The 12,107-nt window shown below is 42.5% G+C and overlaps 1 protein-coding gene and 1 long non-coding RNA gene across 3 annotated transcripts in view; both read left to right on the top strand.

The window, feature by feature from the left end:
* LOC149453413 (uncharacterized) overlaps positions 1-12,107 on the top strand; it is a 77,319-nt gene that overhangs the window by 43,986 nt on the left and 21,226 nt on the right. Inside the window, exons 5-9 of one of the 2 annotated variants that reach the window (XM_089688245.1) lie at positions 4,118-4,241; positions 4,358-4,743; positions 5,749-5,892; positions 6,009-6,132; positions 7,949-8,863. In XM_089688245.1, the coding sequence (XP_089544371.1) occupies positions 4,118-4,241; positions 4,358-4,743; positions 5,749-5,892; positions 6,009-6,132; positions 7,949-8,863 (1,693 nt within the window). Of the gene's footprint in view, positions 1-4,117; positions 4,242-4,357; positions 4,744-5,748; positions 5,893-6,008; positions 6,133-7,948; positions 8,937-12,107 lie in introns of those variants that run through there. The other variant, XM_089688244.1, reaches the window with a different exon arrangement.
* Positions 691-4,110, top strand: LOC149453415 (uncharacterized). The gene is made up of 3 exons (XR_016314710.1): positions 691-939; positions 1,032-1,263; positions 3,861-4,110. It is a non-coding gene; the product is annotated as an uncharacterized LOC149453415 (long non-coding RNA).

Below are 12,107 nucleotides of genomic sequence, written 5' to 3'. Positions count from 1 at the left end.
AACTAATGCAGGCCATACATGGGTCGAATTCCAAACAATTTTTTTGTCCGAAAATCAGAAATGTCATTCGCTCGGTAATCCGATGGTTCACCCCATATAACAGGCGAAACGTCTGCTCCTTCCAGGTCACGGCTCATGCGCATATTCTTTTCGGCAAAACGATCGTATGATTTGACCATCTTTGAGTCGAAAATCGGTCGTTTTTCATGAATTTTCCAACATGCCTGATCACCGAAAAGGGGAGGAACCACGAAAATCGGCCGGTGCCATTGACCCCACTAACAGAGCGAAAATCGGCCGATTATTCTTGGACGAAAACTCGGTCGGAATTCGACCCATTTATGGCCGGCCTAAGCCGCACCAACAATTTGCCTTCTTTGAAGCTCAGTACACTCTAACATGACTCTGTATTACTAGCAGTGCACGCAGCGAATGATGAAAGTGAGGCTTACCAACTGTCTCATCACACAGCGGAAGCAAAAGAATGTTACATCACTTCCGCTTTCACCGCCAAACATTTTGTCACTTTCACACATGCAACTCATGCAGTGTTTCCATTTTTTTGTCAAACCCCTGTGTATGGGGTTAAGGGTGTCATGTCACACACAGTTATATGGGGTCATACAGGAAGACGGAGCAACATCTTACACAGGTGTATGGGGTTATGGATCTGGGGTTTCAAAAAGATCCAATGATTGTTTTTCAGATTTTTTTTTACAATAATACACCAAGCAATACAGGTGTAGGAGCCAGCACAGAGAAAAAAAATGAGACATAAAGTAGGGCGCAGTTATTAAAACCACAACTAGATAGTCAACTCGCTTGTGAAAGGACCACACAGACAGGAAGTGATGTCAGGTGCAGACAGGAAGTTCCGGGGTGAGATGTGAGTCGGGAGGAAGTAGAGAGGAGACATTTCTAGAACTGGCAGCAGAGGAGGTAATAAGATATTATTTTATATTTACACCCAGTAACCCCCCGTCATGTCCGTCCTCCTCCTCCGTCGTCATGTCTGTTCTCTTCCTTCATAGACACTGTGACGTCTTTTATCTCCGGCAGATGCTGTTACCTTCACTTATATACTTTGTATTGTTACTAAATGGAAGCCTCAGACAGAAATAAAGACACAAGCACATGTATTACTGGATCTTGGTTTGATTTCTGCCACCACCTCCAGCACAGAAAATATTCTTGGCCAATCTTGGCCATCACTACAGGTCCCTCAGACCTCGGAAGATCACAGTTCCTGGCTGGCAGATGTAGGTAGGTCTTCTATCCCAGACAGAAATAAAGACACAGGCACATGTATTGCTGGATCTTGGTTCGATTTCTGCCACCACCTCCAGAACAGAAAATATTCTCCCTCTTGGCCATCACTCCAGGTCTCTCAGACCTCGGAAGATCACAGCTCCTGGCTGGCAGATGTAGGTAGGTCTTCTATCCCAGACTTCCTATACCGGGGATGTGAAATGTTACATGACCACCAAAGAGTGCTTCTGAAAGTCTGGGACAGAGATTTCTGAATCTGGTGGTGCCAGGTGCTGTAACCATCCAAGCAATGGTGAGTCTCATTACTCAAATACACGAGATGAGGACTGAGATCAGTAAGCAGGCCAGGATCAGGTCCCTCTCATCCACCTCTATCATTAACAATGCATCCTTCACCAGTCACAGATCATCCCTCTATCCCAGTGTTTCGCAAGCATTTTTCAGTAAAGACTGCTTATAAAATTATGGACAGTCTCGAGGCACCCCATTCTAAAAAGCTCTGATGAAGAGAGGCAGCAGAGGGTCAAATAAGGATGCTGTGCAGGCAACCAACATCCTCCTTATCAACTGATCATGTCATTGGTTATTAGGATGCTGACAGCTAGAAGGTCGTAATGGTGCACAATGAAAGCCTGTGGCTTAGCGGGCTTGTTCCACCTGTTGGCTTGTATACAAATTTTGGCCAATTTTTAGACATACTGCCAAGGCACCCCTGAAGAAACCTCAAAGCAACCTAGGGTGCCTGGGCACCCTTGTTGAAAAAGGCTACTCTAACCCAGGGGCGAACTGACAACTCATGGGGCCCCTGGGCAATAGGGGATCATGGGGCCCCTGTGTCCTTGCCCAAACTCAAAATACCTATGAAAAAGGTACCAGGGGCATCTCATGGGGCCCCCTACTGACCCCGGGCCCTTGGGCAGTGCCCGATTTTCCAAATGGTCAGTCCGCCCCTGCTCTAAGCCCCTGACCCTGCTCATAAATCATCCCTCTATGACAACCTTTCCCCCAATTCAGAACACTTCTTTCCCCAGCTGCTTCACCCTTGTCTAACAACACATCTCTTCACCACCAATTCATCCCACGCATGTGCTCATAAATATTTCCCCGCTGTTCACCTTATTCCCTGACCAGCAGTGTCAGCCCATCCCTCCATCGGTATGTAGTACTTAGTCCCATGTTTCTAAGTGGATTTTGTAACCATAGCTATGAGGTCCAAACTGCCCCCTCTCATCCAACAACAGCTTTGAAGGAGATGGATGATTAAAAATTGAACACTATCCACAGTCAAGCAAAATGCAAAGCCTAATCCCCCCCCCCCCCCGTATTCTTCTTGCCATTGCTTGTTTCAAGAACGTTTCCATAGCTGAACACCGTGTCCCAATCAGGGTGGTATTGATTTAAATCAAACTGATTTAAATCACGATTTAAATCACTAGTCAGTAAGGCTTGATTTAAATCATAGTTTTCTACATAGACTAATTCTTGCTGGTATAACTTTAATATGCAAGTAGATGAAGATTTTTAGAATAACAACTTTTCATATTAGTTTTTTTATCCCCAGTTTAATAGGTTAATCATTCATATTTGGACAACTTTTCTGTTGTACTTAGGAAGGAGAAAAATAATCATTACCTTAATAATAATTTAAATAGATTTATTCAACTGAAACAATAACATTCCAGCATATGTTATTTGCTTAAACAAACATCCATGTTTGTTAACTAATTTGGCTAAACAAAATATATATATTTTAAGAAACTTAGACTGTCAGCCCCTTCCTCCTCACACTTAGTTTCACTTTCTTCTTGTGCAGATCTATTCCACTCCAAACAATCGGAAAAATATTGTTTCTATTCTATTCACTGAACTTCTTGAAATTTAGCACTGAAGGGGTTGATTCTGTATTCATAGGTTTGTAGAAGTTAGAATTAAGGTCTTTTTCTTAACTCTGTTCATGTTATAACATTTTTGCTGTGAAGAAGAGGCATGTGATCTCCGCTGAGTCAAATTCAGTTTTGAGAACTGCAAAAGTAAACCAAGCATCTGTGATAATATCTTGTAGGCAGAGAAACTGCCCAATAATCTTACAAAAACCTCTGGAAGAGCATGACATTGTGAATGGATTAATGGAATTTATTTACAAAAAAAATTAAACATATACTGCCTTATTCTACATAATTAAAAAACTAATCTTTATTTCATGATGGAATAACCTTTGGGTGGTAATATATTTTCCTCAAAAAGCATTTTATTTAAAAAAATCCAATTTAAATTTAAAAAATCTGATTTAAATAAAAAAAATCCGATTTTTTTGATTTTTTTAAAAAAATCATTGATTTTTATCCACCCTGGTCCCAATACAAAGATTTTCCCTCTATTCTTGCAAACGTTAGGATTTTCACTCTAAGTCCTGGCTTCAACAGTCACCAGCTCAAATAGGGACATCAAAAGAAAAAAAACCTGGCAGAGGTGATAGTCCTTCCCCACTGTATCCAAAACTAAAACACTTAGATCTAAACACAAACAAAAATGAATAGATCAGATGAATTCTGGGTAGTTTGTAGTGATTGTAACCTTCTCTCTATATACAGAATTATAAAGTTGTGAACAAAATATCTGGTGAGCCATTACCAACCAGCAGTTGTCTTAAAGGGACATCACCCATCACAGTGCCTCCACCTCACTGCCTGACAACAGAGGGAACCAGTGCCAAGAAGATTCTAGAAGTAACCCAGAAGATCTTTGATCTGCTGACAGGAGAGGTGAGCGGTGCCGGGAATTCTGGGACATTCTCCAGTAACAGACAAGGGATGTGTCTGGATGGTGACTGTATCATTGTGTGTGTCAGGTTCCTATAAGGTGTCAGGATGTCACTGTCTATTTCTCCATGGAGGAGTGGGAGTATTTAGAAGGACACAAGGATCTCTACAAGGACGTCATGATGGACAATCAGCCGCCCCTCACATCACCGGGTAAGAGGAGACTTTATTGGAAAGGAGAGAGCAGTACAGAGGGTCCACCTAGATCCCCCATCATCTGATAAACACATAGAAACAATGGATTCAGTCAGTGTGTGTGTTTCCTACAGATGGATCCAGTCATGGGAACCCACCAGAGAGATGTCCCCGTCCTCTGTATTCCTGGGATACCCCAAAGGAACATCACAACATCTCAAGTAAAGATAAAGGAGAGATAAAAGAGGAGGAAAAAAATGAGGTTGATGTGATGGAGTTTTCAGAAAGACACAGAGATCCCTTCAAGGATATCAAGAGGGAGCCATTCAGTGACACAAACCCACCAGAGAGATGTCCCCGTCCTCTGTTTTCCTGGGATTCCACACAGGAGGATCACACCATCCCCCACCATCATCAGGTAGATGGATCCAGTAATGGGAACCCACCAGAGAGATGTCCCTGTCTTCTGTATTCCCGGGACTCCACACAGGAGGATCACACCACCCCTGACCATCATCAGGTAGATGAAAAGGATCATAAGCAGCTACTTGCTCCTTGTTCCTCCTCTTCCCCCCTGTACTCCACGTAGAGAGGAGCTACTTATTCATTATTCTACCCATTGCTGCCTGGACATGTCTCATAGCCAGGAACAGGACTATTCTGACTCATGGAAAGGTCTGAGGGAGAGTCTTTTGCATATCAGTCTAATGTATTTTTTTTTTAAATGTATCAAAAGTAGTCTTCCGCTTTTAGCAAAAAACATACATAGCTTTAGGATTACAATTGTCCATTGATAACTATGAGAGAAGCATTAAGTTTTATATATATATATTGTAAAAGGGCTGCATGGTGTCATGGTTTGATAAGGGTTTAGTGGCACCCAATTTCTCACCTATGCAGGTTGAGGTGCTCCAGGATGTGTGTCTTGTTGACCTTTCAGTTTATCCAGAACTGACAACTCCTGGAATGGGTTCTGGAGCCAAGAGGCTTTGTAGAGTATTGGGTGGGATGAAGCCTCCAACCCTGGGTTCATGCCTTGATGGTGACCAGCACCTGCTGATTATGCATCTTGCACAGGCCTTAATATATTAAAACTGACTGAGGTTCAGGGCTCCACCCTCCTAAGGAGACCATTTTGCTGCTAGGGTGTAGCTGGTGCATGGACACACTAGGGACACGTACCTGTCTGCACTGACCAGGCCATCACCTGGAGATACAGTTAATGCAGGACAAGCGTGTGGACACCTTCATGTTCTGGAATGAGAGACTATATGTTAATTGGCTAAGATCCAGTGTAGCCCGAGTCAGGCTGATTAATAAGCAGGACATTGAGTGCTGGATGATGCTTAGACACCAGTATGGGAATCCTGCTGTAAGAAACACTTTCTTGTCAATAAATAGCCCTTAACAGCAAATTTGGCAAGTGGACTGTGTCCATAAAGGTCAAACCTTGGTGCCTAATCATATATTTATATTTAAGACCTATCGCTGTCCTTAATTGTATTCTGTCATCTTTGGGGTTTAGGGGGAAGAACTGAAAGACCTCAAAGTTGAAGTAAAAGAAGAAGAGACGTCGGTGAGTGGAGATCAGCAGTCTATGGAGAAGGGCAGTCCTCTGTATTGCCGGGATTCCACACAGGAATATTACAAGTATACAAACCATGATCAGGTACATGGAACTGAGTGACAGAACTCAAAACTGTGTGATGACATTTGCCTATGTAATCTCTTGTTGCTTGCAGTAACGTTTTCCAGATGTTATATTCTGTCATCTTCGTGGTTTAGGGTGAAGAACTGAAAGACATCAAAGTTGAGGTTAAAGAGGAAGAGGAAGAGACGTTGGTGAGTGGAGATCAGCAGTCTATGGAGGAGGGGGAGATGATTATGAAAAATAAACAGGAGGACACAAGTAAGTAACAATCTTCATATTTTTATTGCACTACCTTTATTTTTTTTTACATGTGTTAAATACACATTTTTGGTCTGAAGAGTAATTAAACCCCCAAACATATATTTTAATATAATATTGGTGGTTGAATCTTTTATATTGCATTTATTTTAGTTTATCAAATGCTTATGTATTAGTAAAATTACACAAAATTTAGTGCACACAAATTCAATATAATACTCATTTATGTGGTATAAAAAGACCATGAAGTTGTGTCGAGTAAATACTGTAGATACCCAGAATGTAAAGACTTATGTGTACCTGTGAAACGGAAACAAATTTTTGTACCCTAAATTGTCCTCATAGTCAATGATGCAGTCTAGAATCTGGGATGGAATATATAGTGGTTAGGAAATCCTCAAATCTGAAGTCAACCAGAAAAAAAGGATAAATAGAGAATCTTAAATAGAGAATCCTATTGAATTTCTATAAAAGCCAGAGTACAGATTTAATGCACAGTATATAAGCCTGTTGACCAGGGTGCAATTTCAGAGGGAGACCAGGCATGTGTTATCCATAAATAAAAATTATAGTGCATGATTTTGAGACAAAAAATAGAGTACAGACTCGATGCACAGTATGTATCATCGGTCTATGAAAACTTATGTTCTTTATAGCCACTTCATATGGACGGCATTTGCAGCTCTTGTAAAAGGTTAATCTGCAGATGATAATGACTGTAGTGATGGCAAATTATATCTTCTGCTGTATGATCTCTATTACTCAATATAACATCTCCTACCAAATGAGCAGGAGATACTGTACACCATATGAAAAGTCCATCTCTATTCCTTAATATAATATCATGTTCCCAACAAATGAGGAGGAGATACTGGACACCATATGAAAGGTCCATCTCCATTCCTCAATATATCGTCATGTTCCCATCAAATGAGGAGGAGATACTGTACACCATATGAAAGGTCTATCTCCATTCCTCAATATAACATCATGTTCCCAACAAATGAGGAGGAAATACTGGACACCATATGAAAGGTCCATCTCTATTCCTCAATACAACGTCATGTTCCCAACAAATGAGGAGGAAATACTGGACAACATATGAAAGGTCCATCTCCATTCCTCAATATAACCTCATGTTCCCAACAAATGAAGAGGCGATACTGGACACCATGTGAAAGGTCCATCTCCATTCCTCAACATAACGCCATGTTCCTGACAAATGAGGAGATACTGGACACCATATGAAAGGTCCATCCCCATTCCTCAATATACCGTCATGTTCCCAACAAATGAGGAGATACTGGACACCATATGAAAGGTCCATCTCCGTCCCTCAATATAACGTCATGTTCCCAATAAATGAGGAGATACTGGACACCATATGAAAGGTCCATCTCCATTCCTCAATATAACATCATGTTCCCAACAAATGAGAAGGAGATACTGTACACCATATGAAAGGTCCATCTCCGTTCCTCAATTTAACATCACATTCCCAACAAATGAGGAGGAGATACTGTACACCATATGAAAGGTCCATCTCCATTCCTCAATATAACGTCATGTTCCCAACAAATGAGAAGGAGATACTGTACACCATATGAAAGGTCCATCTCCATTCCTCAATAGAACATCATGTTCCCAACAAATGAGGAGGAGATACTGGACACCATATGGAAGGTCCATCTCCATTCCTCATCTGATTTGTGTTATAATTTGGCCAGAGCTCTGTGAAACTATCAACTGTTTGACCAACTTGTATCACTCAGTTAAAGATACTTTTAACATTTTATTAAAAATTTATTTTCACCAGATGGACAATATATCTCAGAGGGGCATTTTATATTACCTGCAGATTTTAAGTGTGAAGCAAATAGCATATTACAATCTTCTGCAGAAGGAAATTCCATCACTAAAAATATACATCACCTCTCCTACTGTTTAGAGACACCAATGGATCCCTCTTATCATGAAAAATCTCCTGATCAATCACATACACTGAATACAGACATCGCTCTCTGTTCTCCCAGTGTGGATAAAGCAACAGATCCATACAATCCCAAGGAATCCTCATTAAGATATGAAGGGATTCCCATAGAGGAGAATCCATACTCATGTTTGGGGTGTGGGCAGTCTTTCAGGATGAAATCCGAACTTCTTGTGCATCTCAGATCTCACACCAGCGTGTCTTTTTCATGCTCAGAGTGTGGGAAATCTTTCACTGATGAAAAAGAACTTCTTATACACCAGAAAACTCACAAGAGTGAAAATCCTTATTCGTGTTCAGAGTGTGGGAAATGTTTCACTGAGAAAAAAGGACTTCTATCACACCAGAGAATGCACACGGGTGAGCGCCCTTATTCCTGTTCTGCCTGCGGGAATTGTTTCACTAGGAAAAACGCACTTCTGCAACATCTAAAAATTCACACGGGCGAACGTCCATTTTCTTGCTCAGAGTGCGGGACATCTTTCACCCGGAAAGGAAGCCTTACTATACACCAGAGGAGTCACAAAGGCGAGTGGCCCTTCTCTTGTTCAGAGTGCGGCAAATGTTTCACCGTGAAGGCCAAACTGCTTGCACACCAGAGGAGCCACACGGGCGAGCATCCTTTTTGCTGTTTAAAGTGTGGGAAGAGTTTCACCTGGAGAGGAAGCCTTAATAGACACCTGGAAAGTCACAATGGAGAGCGGCCTTTTCCATGTTCAGAGTGCGGGAAATGTTTTATGCGTAAGGAACATCTAGTTAAGCATCAGTTTACGCACATATGACTATATTGTTAATAAATATATGTTGACATTAACCGGGTGGTTTTGTTCAGTCCGCAGAACAACTGTATGTTAAAAAATGATTTGTATAGCTATGCATTCCTACGAAAGTGTTATTTAATTTACAGTCTGGTATGTTGAATTGCCTGCCAATGACTTGACAGAGATTTCTTGAAGACTCCAGTGATGAGATCTGTCTGCTACAATTCCTGCCTCTCTTCATATCCACTGCCACAGTCTGGGATCAGGCTCGGAGGTCAGTGGCTGTAGCAGTAGAGAGGTTCATGCAGGTGCACAAGCAGATCCCCCTTGCAGATGACACGGACTCACCCAAGGCACAAGGTCTCACCACTAGCTGGTCTTCACCAGAGCTCCTGATGGTGGAGATGGGTTTCGCTCCAAAATGATGCCAGGTCATAGCCTTGTGGATTGACCCAGCAGGAAGAGAGCAAGTGGGGGTCGGGCAGCTGATGAAGCAGAAGCATAGTCGATGAACAAGCCAAAAGGTCAGTAACAAGGAGTAGCTTGATGGGATCAGGTGAGGCGTAGTCTATGAACAAGCCAAGAGTAGATAATGAGTGGTAGTGAAGATTTAGAGGGCAGCAGGTATGCAGAGGAGCAAGATATCGGATGGAGAGAGCAAATAGGAAATGAAGAGACATGGCTTAAATCAGAAAGTTCATGGGAGGAACAAATAGTTTAAGGTTCAGCAGAAACCAGATACAGAGTAAGGTCATCCAAGGAATCATATAAGGGAGCTGTCAAGAATCTCAGGTGAAGAGCTACAGCCAGACACCGCAGAGGTCCCAGGTTCAGATCTGGATCCTGACATCCACTCTGAGGTGTCCCATCTTTCATTTTTTCAGTCACTATAATCCCTAAAGCATAGGGATGAACGGTTTCATGTATGTAGGCACATCCAAACATGCCTCCCCTTTCCACTTGATTGGCTTTAAAGTAGAATTTCAGGCAACACCTAACCACACTTAACAATGCCCCCTCCTAACATCTATTCTGACTAACCCTGTAAGAAAGATCAGTATACTTGCCTATTTTCAGGCCACTCTAGTCCAGTCATGTGATTCTCCCTGTGTTACGCCAGTGTGAGGCCTGGACGTAGTGACGTCACCCGTAGGCTCCTATGACTCATGCATTGTCGGTCCTCCTTCCTTACCTTTAGGTAAGTTATAAGGCTATTTAGATAGGGTTCTGAGTTTGAGTCCAACAATCAACTAGGGCAGGGATCTCTAAACTGTGGCCCGGGGGCCAGATGTGGCCCTTTGCTTGCTTTTATCTGGCCCCTTTCTTCCACTGATAGCAACAATTGGGCACAATTCCTCCCAACGACTCCAACAATGGGTCACAAATTCTTCCATTGACACCAACAATGGGGCACAATGACACCAATGATGGGGAATGATTCCTCCCGCTGACACCAATGATGGGCCACTATTCCTCCCACTGACACCAATGATGGAACACAATACCTCCCACTGACACCAAAGATGGGAGGCTGGTTTTTCCCACTGGTGTTGGGACTTTTTGTACTCCCACTGGCCACAGTCCGGCCCCCCTGAGGTCTGAAGGACAGTAAACCTGTCCTTTGTTTAGAAAGTTTGGAGCCTCCTGAACTAGAGGGTTGTGGGAGGAAAGGCAGTGGCTTTTTTTTTTTACCAAACAGGATTGCTTTATTAAAAGAATAAAATCAGTGCAATGGTCCAAGAAAACATAAATTGGCATGATCATTACATGAGTGCAATAGACAATCCAGGCTGGAAAACCAATATGAAAAGCACATGTCATGTTCAATTGCAACTGGGTGTTCATAAATCCAAAGATGTCTGTCGAAAATGAAAATACCTTAGGGCAAGCCCAGAACATGTAGAAGAAGGAACCCGGGTGGATCAAGCAACAGAGATAGGTGAGGAGTAGTCAGGATAGATTCTATGTAATCATGGAAGAGTGTAGACCACCCTATGTGTGAATTTTGTTTGAATCAACTTCTCCCTGGAGGAGATAACCAATTTAGGATAGTCCTCAAGACTGTCTTCCTAATCCTTCCTATCAAGTGAAGTATCATCCTTCCAGAGAGTGTGGTCCACAGGTGGTCAGCCTTCGGAGAATGAATACGAAGAAGGGTGGTCCATAAGGAGGAGAGGGATTTCTGTACGTTACCTTGGGACAAAAGTTTATCAATTGGGTCATCTTGGAGGATTGATATCTGTGGAAACTGGGATTGAACAGCTTGTCTAAATTGAAGGTACCTAAACATCATCCAACTAGGCAACTGATATGTCAGGAAGAACTGTGGCAAAGAGAGCAAAGTGCCAGCTGGCATCATGTCTTGCAGGGTTTTAATACCAAACCCTGCCCACAACTGGGGTCTGGAATGCTACAAAAATGCACCAAGGAGGGGTTCCATTACAGGGGCTATGCAGGAGGACAATGCTTAGGTTTAGAAATCTACTTCTAGCTTAGACCCACACCTGTTATGTAGTCCTAGTGGGGCCCAGAACATCTCTATAGGTCCTAGCCCCCCCTATAAATCAATTTGTGGAGTTTAGTGAGGGAATTCAAGAAGACAACCTCCAGGCACACCCCTGCATTAGATTGGGAATGAACAGACCACCACCGAATGGCAACCAGGATGGATGCCCAATAGTGAACTTGAAAGTTAGGAAGGGCCAAGCCTCCCCATCGAGATGGGAGGTGTACGTTGGACTTCGCCAGGCGGAGAAGGATGCCGGGTCATGTAAAAACAAGAGGTCATCATCTGCATAAAGAGTCAATTTTTCCTCCAGGGATCCCTATCCTAAGGCCTTAGACTGAACAGGATTCCCTGCTTAGTCACTAATTTGCCATTATTATTACATATGCATACATAGAACAACACAAGGAGATAGGCGCAAACATAGCACACCCACTAGTAATAAAAGTCTTGTAGAGTCTTGTAGGCTGTGTTTTAAGGGCAAAAAAAGTCCCTGAAGTCCATCCACTAGGGTAGGCTCGTCCTAGGAGCAAAAGCTAGCTCTGGTAATAAGGGAAACAAAAAGGAACAAAAGAAGCGCCTCTAAGTGTAGACTGGAGGACAATTTTATTCACTCGTAAAATTAGCACCTCACATTGTAGAAGAGGTAGGAAGGCTCATCAATAAAATATTGCAGTAAGATCGCCAAGTCCTCAGCAGAAAACCTCCATGATGTCCA

This window comes from Staurois parvus, unplaced genomic scaffold (genome assembly GCF_062004578.1).
Source record: "Staurois parvus isolate SC_StPar_1 unplaced genomic scaffold, SC_StPar_1.0 ptg000449l, whole genome shotgun sequence".
Classification (NCBI taxonomy): Eukaryota; Metazoa; Chordata; class Amphibia; order Anura; family Ranidae; genus Staurois; species Staurois parvus.
This window is presented reverse-complemented; position numbering and strand designations above follow the sequence as displayed.